The 15,743-nt window shown below is 37.8% G+C and overlaps 1 protein-coding gene across 2 annotated transcripts in view; it reads left to right on the forward strand.

The window, feature by feature from the left end:
- LOC105486158 (TNFAIP3 interacting protein 3) overlaps window positions 1-15,743 on the forward strand; it is an 83,326-nt gene that overhangs the window by 26,886 nt on the left and 40,697 nt on the right. Inside the window, exons 2-3 of one of the 2 annotated variants that reach the window (XM_011748878.2) lie at window positions 6,387-6,507; window positions 6,669-6,758. In XM_011748878.2, coding sequence (XP_011747180.2) covers window positions 6,387-6,507; window positions 6,669-6,758 — 211 coding nt within the window. The remainder of the gene's footprint in view (window positions 1-6,386; window positions 6,508-6,668; window positions 6,759-15,743) is intronic. The other variant, XM_071093087.1, reaches the window with a different exon arrangement.

Here is a 15,743-nt window from a genome sequence, read left to right on the forward strand (position 1 = left end):
TTATATGTTTTTTCTACTGAATGTAATTATTTTCCTCTTGAATTTATACTTCTTGCCAATACTAACGAGGCAACCATACCATGTAACCACAAAAACCAAGTCTCGTGGTTTGGGTTGCATGCTCACCAGGCATCATTAGTGTCGACTCGAAATTCAATGGTATTAAAGTACTGATATCCAGGGGTGTTATGGTATAATTTACAAAAAGTTAAATATATGACACTCATGCAAACCTAAAATGAACCCTTGTCCAAGGTTTTATTCAATGCATTAATTAATAAGATATCCTGAAACAGAAGACAGCTCATTTCAGAAGCATTTGAGGAGCTGGGTATTTATAGGCAATTTAGTAGAGAAGTGTTAGAATAAGATGGTTAGATACCAAACTGCCAAACAAGGCAGTAAACCATAACCTTTTAGATTATCTTCTCCACCAGATAAGATTCTACAAGTTAATGGTATTTATGCTCTCATCAACTAGTACAATTTAAATAAACAAAATTTAGATGAACTCATTAAACAATGTCATTCAACAACATATTGGACCCTTTAGATAACTTAATGGAGACTTCCGTACTGGAGACCTTTGAACAAGTAACAAAAATATGGGGGCTCCAAATATAGCTGAAAATCATTGATCTCTTCCTGTGTCCTCTCTGGCTGCTCACAGAGACTACAGGGCAGATCGCTATTTCCCAATGTTAGTCTGGGAAAAACAGTTCACAATAATACAGAACTCAGGGGAAAGTCTGTTTTTTTTTTTTGTTTGTTTGTTTTTTAAGTTTCATTGTCAAATTGGTGAAACCTACTATCCTATTGATAAAATCTAATTCATATTAATATCATTTCTATTTCATTTCTATGTTGATTTATTCTTGTGAGTGAAGGGCAGGAAGGAAGGAGATTTCTGTCCATGTCAGTTTAAAATAAGCTGTGAAGAAGCCAACACCCAACCGGTATTTACTGAATTTCATTGATTTCTGTCACCCTCACCTCAAACTCTTAGCCTAGTAATATTCCCTCCATCATTCTCTGTTCATTTATAATTTAGTAAACAGGCTCCCTTAAATCAAGATTTTAGTAATAGTATTTGGTTCAAAGAGTCATTGCTGAATTTTTATAACTCCTGCGTGGTTAAAAAAAAAAAAGGAAGGAAAGAAAACATAATAAAAGTGTACTCTTAGACCCAAAAAAGTAGTCACTAGTGAAAATAACTAAAGTTGGGTCAGGGCTTTTAAGCTTTTTAGAGGTCCAGAACTTGCTAGAGACCCTATCTTCAGGAAGAGACGATAGACACATAACACACATATTATTTTGTATTTAATTTGGTTGAATCCCATCCATGGACTTTGGTCAAAAATAAAAGATAGACGTGATCCCTATATCTTATCTCCCAAGCCTCTCCGAACATCTGACTTGACAAATCAGCTACATTTCAGTTGGAGGGACCTATAGTTGTTTTCTTTAGAACTAGAGCAGAAATGCCTGGCAAAATTGAAAACCTAAAACAAATTCTTTGGAAATAACACAGCCCTCCATGGTCCTGCTGTATTAACAATTGCTGAGCTCACTAAGACCCCAGATGTAGAGTAAAAAAGTCACAAGCTTCAGCATGAACTCTTACCCTGCTCTTCATGAGTCAAGTGAGCTGGGAGAAGGTGTCTAGCCTCACTGCTTATCCTCATTGACGCTCAAGCTTCCTATCTGAAAAATATGTGTGAGTAAGAGGTAGGGCCCAGAGCAGAGATCATTGGAGCCGTAACTCTCAATCAGTTGAGCAGATTCTTGGAACAGATCCCAAGGTGGGGACAACTATGTACCCATGGAACTAATGCAAGGATTATATAGGATCTGTTCTATTGGTGTTTAAAAGTTTGGTAGGGTGTTTTTTTGTTGTTGTTGTTTTACCCTAATGCAAACCTCAGGTCATAGTGTTGTATTATGAGCACAATACTGTTGGATGCGATTATTAAGTGATCTCAAGAAAAAAGGAGGATTTTTCAACTTTAATTCTGCCTCTCGATTGTCAGAATGTTGAGCTTTATAGGAAAAAATGAACTCTGGTAAGTACTTTCTTCTGTGAAATAAATCTAGGTCAAATTGAAATTTATGAAACATAATGAATTTCACTAATGTAAAATATTTTCATGTACAAATTCCTACATTAATTAAAGAATAACCTAAAAGGTTTCCTAAGAATATTATAAAGCCCAAATAGGTGACATAATTCTCATTTATTTGAAGTGTGACTAAACTTCTTGAGTATATTTTGAACCCAGTGAATATTTTTTGTACTTTTCTTTTCTTTATGGTGGTATACTAAATTTATGGCTCCTGCTTTCCAAACTTGTTTGTTAGAATGTTTGGTAACTATTCCAGACCCTCAGAATAATAACAATAGCATCAATCACTGAGCATCTATGGCATGCCTGGCACTGTGCTAAGCATTGTACATATGGCATCATTAATCCTACTGACAGCCTCACAGTATTGCATTGTTTTCCTCTGTTTACAAAACAGGCCAAAAAGGTTCACAGATGCTAAAGGACTTACGCTAGATCCAACTGTTGTGTTCAACTCTAAAAGTGTGTTGATTTTCTCCTGCATCACAATGCTTCTTTCAGAGGGTTCATATGCAAGTTCTGAGGCATATTCATTATAGTGACAGTGACAATGTCAATCATATTGGCAATGAGAAAAGACAGTAAGTGCAAGTCCTTACTGTGCTACAATCCCCGGAGCTCCACCCCTCCTGTGTCCTTTCCGTTCCCAGCTGGATTCCTGAGTGCTCGAAACCTATCCTTCCCACAGTGGTCAACACTGACACCCACTCTCTCCATAGGTGTGACCAAAGCCCCCCATGTGTGGTCACTTCCATATGGTTCTCTTTTTTTTGCTGCCACTTCTCCTCTTTCTGTAGTGGTCAAAGTCAGTGAAGCTATAGTCACCACGCTGAGTCTCACTGTGCACCAAGCCCAGAAAACCACTATCCTCATGAGGGCCCCTCCCTCTTTGGTTGTGGTCCTGAGGGATGTGTGCTGAACCGGGCTCACATGAGAGGACGCAGGGTCCCAGTTCTGAGGCTGACCCTTCACCACTCTGTCCAAATGAAGTGGGAACAGTAACTGCTGGCTTCTAACACGCTTGCCACTGAAGTTGAAACAATTTGAACAGTGATGACTGCATGTGATTATTTCTGTGAAAAGTCAGTATCTTGCAATAATGGATACTCAATTGTTGTTTAATATCAAAGAACACATATAATACAAGTAAAAAAGAACAAGGTAGCCTTGAGGGCGATACCAGCTGAGCTTGAGTGTCCATTCTGAAGCTGCTGCTAGTGTTTCCTTGCTTACTGATTTGTGTTTTGACTTTATCAGTCCCATGAGTTTGAGTTTATTTACATACATTTTAGATAAGCTCTTAATTTATTGGTTAGATTTGAGTTAATAATTAGGTATTTTGAGTTAAATCTCATCCTGTTGTTATACTTATTCAATAACAAATCCTTATTGACGTCCTACTGTGTGCTAAGAGACGGAGCAGTGAATAAACACAGACAAAGGCCTTTCTTCTTTCCTGGGACATAGATGGAGCAAGGGAGAAGAAAAATAAACAAATATGAAATCAAAATAATAATAAAATTCGAAGAAGAAAATAGAACAGAATTAAGGGACAATAGTGATGGGGCTGAGAAAGCTAGTTCAGATAGGTTAGTCAGCAGAGGCTTTTGTGATAAAGTGACATTTGAGCTTGCACTGAATGAAGTGGGAGAGCAAGTTTTGCAGAGGAAGTGCAAACGCCAAGGCCTGGAGTGGGAACTGCTTGGCATGTTCCATAAAGTTTGATGATGCAAACGTGTCTGGAGGAAAGACAGCAGGAAGGAAGAGAGAGTAGAAGGTAAGATTAGAAAGCAAGAAAATGAGATCATTTGAGGACTTGTAGATCATGATGAGTTTTATCTTCAAATGATCTTGCCTGAGATTGAAGTGGCTCAGTAACTTTTCTGTCACAGAGGGATGTGGTACCAGAAAGTCTTGTGGTACTCGGCAGGCAAGTCTGGTTCAGAATAGGTCCGAAAGCTGCCTCAGGAGCTTAACATTTAGACTAGTCAAATTCTGTTGCTATGTGGGAATCTAATTAACCTGAAGGACTTAGGGCAGTTACCAAACAAATTTTGTGACTTTCCTCCTCACAGGTTTGTGGAAAACCCTGAAGATAGGTCCAAACTCATTGTTATGCATAAGCAACCTTTTGCACCATGAAGGATTTACCGTAGACCCAGTAGCCCATATTTTACAATGGGATCGTACATGGCACATGATGTACAGACATTTCACAGCCTGAAAGAAACAATATAAATATGAAAGTCAAGGTGCATATGTAGGGATTTTTGATTTTAGATAACAGAAACCAAGCAAAGCTAGCTTTAAACATAATGCGAGAGAATTCATTATAACGACATGGAGTGTTTCCCAGAATCCAAAGGTTGGAAGGTAGTCAGACCTTAGAAGGGGCTGATTCTAAACTAGAAAATTGTCAGGACTCTCTCCATCTTTCAGCTCCACATTTCTCTACCCATATGCTTCATTCTCAGTTCACTCCAGACACGGAGGAGAATCCCACTGGCCAAACTGGGATCAGTTGTTTACTCTTAGTCCAATCAGTTATAACCAAAAGGCAAGTTCAAGTCATACCAATGGAAACATGGCTGTCAGAGCCTACTCCTGTGAGCCACTCTCAACGAAGGTGGTAGATTGAGCAGACAACCCTAGCAACCTCTGCCATACAGGCATTTGAATAGGTCGTTCATCTAGTTATTTATTTTATTTGGAGACAACTTTGAGAAGTACTCCTGCAAGAACTCCTCCCTCGATCCAAGGGGTTATTTTCAGGGGGTGAGATATGATGAGGCAGGCAAAAAAAAAAAAAAATATATATATATATAATATAATATATATTTGTATATGTAATATATATTTTATATATATGTAATTTTATATATTATATATTTATATATAATATATATGTTATAAATAATATACATATAAAGAAAAAATCACACAATGCATTTTTCCTTGTGAGTTGTATTTTTAATGAGAAAATTTCTCCATTATACCAACATCGTATAAAGCAGTTGTCCCCAACCTTTTTGGCAGCAGGCACTGGTTTCATGGAAGACAGTTTTTTGATGGACTGGGGCGAGGGTAGGATGGTTTCAAGCACTTTACATTGATTGTGCACTGTATTGGTATTATTATTATATTGTAATATATAATGAAATAATTATATAACTCACCATAACGTAGAATCAGTGGGAGCACTGAGCTTGTTTTTCTGCAACTAGATGGTCCCATCTGGGGGTGATGGGAAACAGTGACAGATTATTAGGCATTAGATTCTCATAAGGAGCAGGCAGCCTAGATCCCTCACATGTGCAGTTCACAATAAGGTTCACACAACCTAGACCCCTCACATGCGCAGTTCACAATAGGGTTTGTGCTCCTATGAGAATCTAATGCCGCTGCTGATTTGACAGGAGGTGGAGCTCAGGGGGTAATGTGAGCCATGGGGAGGGGCTGTAAATACAGATGAAGCTTTGCTCACTTGCTTGCCTCTCACCTCCTGCTATGTGACCCAGTTTCTAACAGACCCCAGACTGGCAGTGGGGATTGGGGACCCCTGGTATAAAGGAAAAATAAAAATTTGATTTGAGTAGGAAGCTCTGGTTTAAATCTTGGTGTTATCAGCTAATGGTCATGTGACTGTGAGCAACTCCCTCTGAGAAGCAGCTGGACTAGATTCTCCTAAGGGGGCTACCAGATACTCTTCAGCTGTAATATATTATTTCCATTGGGTGGCAAGTAGCTGCTTAGGGATTTGTTTTCAGGTTAATTGAAGACATACAGCAAAAATGGTTGAGATAGGCTGTAGAATTCTATAGGTCTGAGTTTGATCTTGGCCCTGCCGATGCTTCAGTTTGATTTCACTTAAGTTAGTTAACTTCCTAAACTCAAGTTTACTTATCTGTCTAATGCAGGGGACAGTGGCTACTTTAATAGGTTGCTGTGCACATTGGATAAGAAAATGCATGAAAGAGCCTAGCTCACTGTGAGTGTTTGATTCAATTCTTGCCATTTTTCTCAGACTGAAAATTCCTAAACTTGTCCGTATCTTCCTTTGTAAGAGAAAATTAAACTCTAATGCTCTTTCAAAGTGCTCTCATGGCATGCACTAATGAAAACATAATGAGATTAGAGTTTAGGAGATCGTAGAGAAGTATCATACATAAATAACACCTCCATGTCATCCATAAGCTCACTCTACACCTGAATAATTTTTAATTACCTTTGTATAACGTAACTTTCTCATGTCTTTCTGGGCAGATGTGAAAGCATGGAGCTGGACAAAAAAATCCAGGATCTGATTGAGAGAAATGCTTCTCCTCATCCAAAAGGGTTCACCCCACAGGCCATGCCAACTCACAGAAATCTGTGTTCTCCGAAGGTAAGAAAACACCTTTTTTCTCCTTATCTCGATTACCCTTCAGCAGTTTATTCACCAAGAAGAATTTGCGGGGACAGTCCCCAAGTCATTTACAGTCAGTCATGTACTTCCTTGTCAGCTGAGAGGATAAAGTAAAGCAGTATAAAACTTCTCTCACACAGCCACTTCCTGTTACTAAAGAAATTCTTCAGCAGAAGAATTTGCTGGCACTTTCCGGTTTAAAGTGTCCAGGCAGCTGTGACTACAAGAAGGTGAGGAGATCATGCTACTAGAAAGAATGTTTAATGCAGGGATAACTCTCTTCTGGGAGGAAGTAACCCATTTTAAGTAAACCTGTTTAAATTGGGTTACCAAAATCAGCACAACTCATGTCAATGATTTTTTGTAGTCGTTTTTGTTTCATTTTGTATTTTTGTAAGAAAAAGCAAGATTTCACTGATTAAAGGAGTTGTTTGACTTTGAACTTCCACTTGTTTCAGGGTATTTGTCTATGGTGCTTTATATAAGCAAATAAAATTCAAGGGTAGGCTCAAGCTAGGAATTTTACAGATGACTTTCTTGACATACATCCTATGACAACATGAACTCTTAAACTCTAGTCCTCCCAATTAAAAACTATCTTTCATGATTCTTACTAAAAAAAAAAAAAAAAAATCTAATGTGAGTAGTTTGAGAGCATGGCTGGCATTTTAAAAAGTAATTTATACTTCTTTTTAACAATAACATTAGTTCTTCTTTCTAAAGAAGTTCTTACTCAGTGTAGAAAATGTATATGGATAAACACAGAAAACTATAAAAATCATGTAGAGACAGATTTGCTGTGGAGATAATGGAGCATGGGCTCCCTTAAACAAATATTTACTTTTATAACTAATTTGCATCCATAAATTTGTTTCTTTTTTCCTTTAAAGGAAATCACAGAATTGTATAGGCCTCAGGCTTCACTAAACATAGAACTGCCTCTGAAACCACTAGTAAGCTCACCACCTATAGAGACCATCTCTTAGCATTTGGAATATCTCTGTTTTTTACAGACACACACACACACACACACACACACACACACACACACACACACCTGTCTTGTTAACTTACCCTTTTCACTTAATATGCTGTGGATACTCCTGTACCTCTTTTTTTCATTCATGTCATGAACAATGTTGTGTGCTTTCTGCATTTAGTCACTTTTTCCTGTTTAAAAACTTACTTCTTCCTTAACAGGTTGTCTTTATGTTTGGAGTTACCGATGAATGTGTACTAATGGTTAAGAGGTCAAATAAGACCTCTTCTGTTTTCTTTTGCTCTTCTCATCCCAACTCCAAGCCCTCACATATACACCTCTAACTCTCAACTAGAAATTTATTCCTTCATGAAAATGTGTGCTTTTTCCAGCCACCTTCTTGTCTAACTCCAGAAAGAAATTTCATGGTGATAATATCAATTCCCTCTGGTACCCTCATCCTCATATCCTCTCATTATCATCCTCTAAGACCCATTTGCTCATGACTGACCTCCTTGCAATTCTGTTCATTCATCTTCTTGTCATCCTTTACATGATAAAAACCTCTTCTACATCCTTATTACCATCCTCTTAGCTACAGGTTATGTCTCCTTTTGGACTTCACTGAAACTTGTGTCTCTCTCTCTCTAAGACATTGATTCTCCTATGACCTCATTGAGGAAATTTGCTTGTTCTCCTGCAGTTCACACTTCCAGGCAAAGGGCAGCAGATTCTTAGCTAATGTTTTCTATTTTCTTTGTGAAGTATGAGGTAAAGACATCTACAGAGACTGAGAGGGTGAGAGGTGAGACCCAAGGCTTAAGAGAATTGGGGAAGATATGAAATGACTGCTGGAAGGCAGGGAGACAGAAGAGATAAGTAAAACTAAAATGAGTCGCAGAGTAGTAGTGAGGACCGAGTTGAGTTTGAAAACCACCACTGTATGATAAGACCAATCACTTAACAGTGTGGGGGTTCCTGTATCTCCAATCTCTCCATCACCTCTCACCAGCTCAAAATATGTACCGTTCTCCTTCACTTCAAACATATATGAGACCTCATCTTCTTTTATGGGTAATGTTTGAACTCACTCTTACACAACATAGCCAAGCTCATTGATCACAGCATCCAAAACTTTCCCTCTCCTATCACACCATTAATAACCTCTATCTGGATCAACCCAATCGTCATTTTGCATTTTACTTTTCACTTGTCTTCTTATTTGCATTTGACACTACTTAGTCTTTCAATTTCCTTAAAATGTCTTATTCCATTGACATCTATAATATTAATCCCTAGACACCCTCGCCACCCCTCCTTGCTTTTTTTCTCTGGTCTCTTCTTCTCACTCACCTTCACGGACTTCCCTTACGTCACCTACTTGTGCTACATTAGTGTTACTCAAGGATCTGTCCTGGGCTCATTAAACTACCAAACATATGACAATGACTCCAGACACATGTACTTACTAAACATGGAGTGCTTTTCTACATGTACTTTCTTTCCACTCAGTCTTTCCTGAAGTGAATTCAATATATTTCCTGCTATATCTGCTTGTCATCCCTCCCCCACCCCAGACACTACACACACATTTTCTATGCTGGTGAGTGAATCACTAGGCACCCAGTCATCCAAATTTGGGGGAATCCTGAATTCCTTCAGGGCCACCATGCTGCACGACTCAGGTGGCACCATTCACAGAATAGTGCCATCTTTCCTTCACTCTGGACCTTCCCTAAGGGAAGATCTAATCTGCCTTCATTATATCTTTGGACTTTTTTCCTTTTCTTCATTTTATCAACATAGATCTTACTGATGTACTTAAAACCTAAAAGTGCTTAAAACTTAAAAGTAGATCTCTTTACATACATCATTGAATCCAAATGCCTTTGCATCATATATACATTCCTCCAAGATACAGCTTCTGCCACATTTAGAACAAAACATTAGAAGAAAGATGTAATACTTGTTGGGGCAAATACGTATTGGGGTAAATACTTTATTTTGTTTGTTACCTACAACAACACTTAAATATGTCTGTCTTTATCCACATTTTCCAGATGAGGAAACTAAGGTTCATAGAAATTTTAAAACACTGCCTAAATTCACAAAGTTGTATCAGGATAGAAAGCCAAGTTTTTACATATTTTTCCTGTAGTGTTTTAGTGTCTTCTATATATTCTGCTGCTTCCCAAAGTGCACCCTGTGTTCTAGCTACCAATAAGCCTTTAACAAACCATGAAGTTTCCTCTGCTGTCATTTCACATGCTGTTTACTCTTTCTGGAAATCCTTGCTTCCTTGCCCATTTGATGAACTGCCTTTTTTAAATCCCAATTCAAACCTTTCTTGTTTTGAAACCTTTTCACCCTCTCTAGTCCCACATGGCATTATTCAGCCCCCTCCCTGCTATGTCCTACTTCTTTATCTTCTTTATATGTCATTTATAGACTTCATCATTTTGCTTTTGTGATCACTTATGTATCTAAGTGTTTTCTCTCATATGAATTATGAGAGACTCATGGATTCCTTGATGATGGGGTATAAGTGTTCCATGAAGGTATAAAGTATCACAACATAGAATTTTCTAGAAAGCACCAGTAGTAAACAACTTGTTTGGTTTCATGAGACATGGTAACACTGAATATACAATTGATTTATTCCTATAACTCCTTTACAAATAGTTCTCAGAGTCTGCAGGGGAGTATAAAATGTACACTCAAGCTCAATTTCTCAGTTCTTGTATGGAAGCTGCCATTTGGTCTTACCCATCCTGGTGTCATGAAGTTACTGACTGCGGAAAGTTTTCAGGTGCTCAAACTCCTTGCTTCTCAAAGTTTGCTGTACCACTCTCAGGAGCACCGTTGGGTACCACTCACTATGCCAAGTGTGCTCAATGTGGAATATGTCTTCGAGAACTCAAAATGCAACCAAACACTATTGCTCTTGTGACCGAGGTGAAGAGACTTCTTCTTTTCCAAAATTAGCTTGCACTTCCAGTGTTTGCCGGAGGGTCACAGTCCTTTCAGTTTGTCCTTGTTCGAGTTTTAGCTGCTGTCTATTGAGCACCTACTCTTGGCCAGCATTTTGCAAAGTATTTCTATTCATTAGCCCATTTCATCTTTACCCCTCTATGGATGGGGAAACTGGAGTTCAATGCGGCTAAACAATTTTCTCGTGATTGTACAGCTAAGGGGATTTAGATTCTGGACCTAATCTCAAATCTGTCTAATGAAAACAATTGCCCTGTACTTTCTACTTTTAATTTTCCCTCCCTCACTTCAGAGTTATTTGAAGAGTAGACCAGAGCTCCAGCTGGTGTCAGGAACGATACTGTCATCAGGCTAACTCCTCCTCTTTGAGCTTAAAGCACCAAACTTGGATCAAGCCACTGTGACTTGATTCTCTCTCCTGGGTAAATTCTCCCAGAACAGCCCCCAGGAGTCTTCATTCTTTATCCCAATAGACCACTGGCATATCCTCCTCAAGTGTCCTCTGCAGGTATTTCAAATATTTGATTCTTTGAGTAAACATGGCTTAGTTTCCAGGTGGAATCTCTGCTGAACTATTTACACAATAGCACTCTGCAGAAAGAAATCCTATATTCAAAACAAAACAAAGACCTTCACATTTTTGCTGAGATATTGATAGAAAGGGAAATATATAAGAAAATTTCTATTTGGTTAAGACAAGGGTGAGCCAATGACAGGGACTGAAGAAGACTTGTCTCGTTTTCACACTGAATGAAGTTAGCCTAAGAACAATAAGGTAGATTCCCTTTCAAGGAGAAGGAAATTGGTTTCTTTATGACTTTATGGGATGTGAAGGGTGCGACTGAATAAAAGAGATATTATTTAGTGAAAGAGTCTGAGATATATGTCAAGTTCCCTTTTTGTTCAGCTACTATTGCCAAGAATATGTAAAGAAGAAGAATTACTATAAGAGAAATGAACAGACTGACTCACTGCTTTGAGGAAACAGAAAACCACTATTGATGAACATGAGGAACTCCATGAGCATGAAAGTATGCTTTTATATTCTGGGACAGTTGAAGAAGTAGAAAGTTAGTAATCAAAGGTCATTTAAAGTCTTGTAGGCAAAGGAAAAATAATTACCTAAGTGAGAATGACATTAAGGTTCCAATATGAATGTTAAATGAAAGCTATATATAACCAAGTTATTGTCCAAGTATTATGAGAAAATTATGAAAATAATATATGAACCTGCAGTCATATATCTTCAAATACAAAAGAAAGGGACAGGATACTCGAACTGTATTTCTTGGGTAAACAAATACGTTCCAATAATGCTTGAAAACAAGGATGAAACCTGGGAGTGAAAGGGAAAAATGCCCAAATTTTAAGCAGATCCTGCCAGGATTGAATTTACCTAAAAGCCCCATCCTGTCTTTGGATTCCATTGCTTCTGATTTTAACTTAGAGGCAGAACTAGAAATGGGCTTTTAATTACTTTTGATACAAGTTCAGGGAGGAACTCCCAGTGGCTGGGGACAAATTCTAGACCTGGACACTCTTCCCAAGGTAAAAAGCCTTGAGAAATTGCTTTAGTTGGTTCCGAGATTAATATATACTCATGACACTTCAAAAGATTGTGAGGGAAAAACTTCTTGCAAACTACCGTAAATTGACACACGTTTTCTGTAACCACACTGTTGGGAAAAAAAAAAAATCTGGCTTTCCTTTTCTTATTTCCCTTTTTTTGAAAGCTGTGTATTTTTTTTTAATCAAAATCTTATTTTCTTATCTGTACAATGGGTTGTGATAATTATACAAAGTGAGTGAAAATGCACTCTGTAAATATAAAGTGCTAAATCAACACAACACTATCATCATCATCATCATCATCATCACAATGCTAGTAGGATGAGCTTGAGCTTCAAACTTTTCTTTAATGGTTTTCTCATACAATAACTGACTTCCTCTTTGAATCTCATTATCTAATTTCAAAGGTAGCTGTGGAATGTCTTGATCTATTTTTTCTGCTAGAAAAAAAAAATGTTGCATTGTTGTGTGAGGATCTGTTAAACTTTCATTGGGAAACCTTTGGATACCTGGCTGAAAAGCTCTGCCTGCAAGTTCTCAGGCAGTGAGGAACCTGTCAGCTCAGCTGCTGCACCTTATGGCATTCGAAGCTCATTACTGGCAACATAGGTGAAGTTATTTAAATGAACCATGTATCTTTCTATTATCAGTAAAGCTTGGCTCTTAGTGTTTAGTCTTCTGATTCTGAAAGTTTTATAAACTCTCCAAATTAAACAGATTAGTGGATAAATAGGCCAGGTTGTATTTCCCAAAATATCACCATAGAGTTAATTTGATCCCATGGTTAATTTATGACATATTTCTCCTTCCGTTCATTACAAGGATTTTTAAAGGATTCCACTCTACATGAATATCAGGTATACATCCAGATAAGGAGATCTTGCTGCATATGCCCAGCTTGAACTCTATATTCTAATAAAGTACACCACCAGACATCCCAGGAAAACAGAGACATAGGTCTGTGAACTAAAATTAGATCCTAAGACCAAATAATTAAAACTCATAAATATTAAGAAGAGAAAATATTTCCCTAACTTTTGAAAGCCACACACCCATTTGGCAGAAATTTCTATACAGGACAGAAGAAGTGGTGCCACGGGGATATAAACTGAGGCTCCATTCTTGTTGATAAATAAGACACGCTTTTGAGTAGGATGCTTTCTATTTACTCAGAAGTCATCTGTTCTATCACTGGGAGAATTTGTCCCATCTTCCACAAAAGAAAGAGTTACAGAAAACTGGGAGATGCAGATTATCTTTTGGAAGATGTAAGCAGTAGTTAGAAGAGGATTCTCTCTGCCTCAGCGAACACAACAGTCCAGGCAGTTCCAGTTTGGGTTAATGGTGTGGGCAGGGGAGCAGACGACAACACTGGGGGGCTTGGTGGTGGAAGTAATCAAGACTTGAAGTGAAAAGTGGCATCTGTGTGGAAATTATAAATGTTAATTAGAAGAATATAAGTCTTCCTAGAACCCTACAAAGAGAAAAAAAAGCACTTGAGGTCTAGGGTTTCTACTGAATGGACATTTAAAGCCAAAGGTATTATTCTTACTTTTGGAATTATCACTCCACCTTTGTCTTCTTCCAGACTTGCATGACTTCAGTAAGTAAATCTGAAGAAGTTTTGGATAGGTATTCCTTTTAATGTAAGAAGAAGAACAGCATAAGCCTGTGGGTTAGGAAATGTGTAAACTCATCATGACAATGTTAAGGAAGCAAAATATTGGGCTTGAGAGATACCATAAATAACGTGTTCATAAGAGTTGTTTAGCAAATGTGTTCATGATGTTCTTGATCTGTTTAGCTTTGTGACAGGATGTGGATGTCTCCTAGGGACATCTCAACCCAAGCTGGGTTTTGGAATCTAATGCATCAATAAGTCTTCTTTCTCAAGTAAGCCTTCTTATTTCTAGTTTGATTGAAAATATTTTTGAATGGGTTTGGGAACAGTACTAGCAAAATGGACACTGTAAGCTCTTGCTGAAGAATGTTCATGTCATTCTCATGTCCACCTTCTAGATGAAATGTAACAAAAACGCTTTTTACTTTATTTTGTACTTGTGGTGAGAGTGAGGTATAACTCACAAAGTATGTAAATATGTTTTCTTATGGGACTCTAGAATAAATAGCAAAAAAATAAGATCAATTATTCCTTTATTTTCCAGTGAAGAAGATAGCTATTCTGATTTCTTTTTAAAATAAATGTTTGTTATTAAAACTGAGTTAGCAAATGTTTGCAATTTTTTAGGCTAGCATATTGGGAGATTTTTTTTTTTTTTTTTTTTTTTTTTTTTGAGTCAGGCCTATTTTCAGACAAAACACTTTCGGTATGTGTTCTTTGTATCACCCATGTTTTGAGTACTCACCATTAGCCTTTCCATATACCTGTATCATCTTTATATGCACATGTTCTTTCTCAATTTTTAAAATTTTACTTATTATTATTATTTTAGAGACAGGGTCTCGCTCTGTCACCCAGGCTGGAGTGTAGTGGTGCAATCATGGCCTGCTACAGCCTCAACCTTTTGGGCTCATGTAATTCCTCCATCTCAGCCTCCCAAAGTGTTGGGATTATAGGTGTCAGTCACCATGCCTAGTCTCTTAATTTTTATAATTATAACTTTTGGTATTTGAAAATAGTGTCTAAATCTATAGATACAGTGTTGAAATATATTGTCTCAGGAAAAAGGTAGTTCTCTTTCACCTGAAGTATCCAAGCTAATCTGGACAACCCCTTGGCAGGAATGATGCAGAAAAGATTCCATCATCAATGGAGTGGTCCCCTCTAATGTTCAGATTTTATATTCAGAAAACAGAAAATACAACTGAGATGTGCCTTTTGCTCATCTTCATATTCTAGTACTAAGCACAATACTTGGTCCACAGACAATAATCAATAAGTATTTAATATAAGAATGTATACATTGGCTGGGTGCAATGGCTCACGCCTGTAATCCCAGCACTTTGGGAGGCAGAGGTGGGTGGATCACTTGTGGTCAGGAGTTTGAGACCAGCTTGGCCACAGTGGTGAAACTCTATCTCTACTAAAAATACAAAAAAAATTAGCTGGGCGTGGTGGCGCACATCTGTAATCCCAGCTGCTCGGGAAGCTGAGGCAGGAGAATTGCTTGAACTTGGGAGGCAGAGGTTTCAGTGAGCCGAGATCTCACCATTGCGCTCCAGCCTGGGCAACAGAGCCAGACTCCATCTCAAAGAGAAAAGTGCATACATGAATGAAGGTGAACTCAACACATGAGCAAAGTACAAGAGAAAAACAGAGTGATCTGCATTGCTATAAAATGATCAGCAGCTAATTTCCTTCCAGAGAAAAGAATTTTTTAAAAAACACTCAAACACAGATTACAGTTTTAAAAGGCTGAATTTCTCTTTTCTAACCACTACAGTTTTTGAAGGCTGAGTTTCTCTTTTCTGATTACTACAGTTTTTAAAGACTGAATTTCTCTTTTCCAACCACTAATTTCTATTTTGGAAATGGAAATTAATCTCTAGGCAAGCAATAGTGGGAATTTGTTAAGATTTTGTTTGGATACAACATCAAAGGTCAAGCTACCTCATACCTATCCTTCAAAAAATGCTTAATTCCCATAAAACTTCCCTGAATCATATTCCTAATGGCTTGGGCCCCCGCATTGCTTTTCCATCATTGGTAAATGAT

This window comes from Macaca nemestrina, chromosome 3 (assembly GCF_043159975.1).
Source record: "Macaca nemestrina isolate mMacNem1 chromosome 3, mMacNem.hap1, whole genome shotgun sequence".
Lineage (NCBI taxonomy): Eukaryota > Metazoa > Chordata > Mammalia > Primates > Cercopithecidae > Macaca > Macaca nemestrina.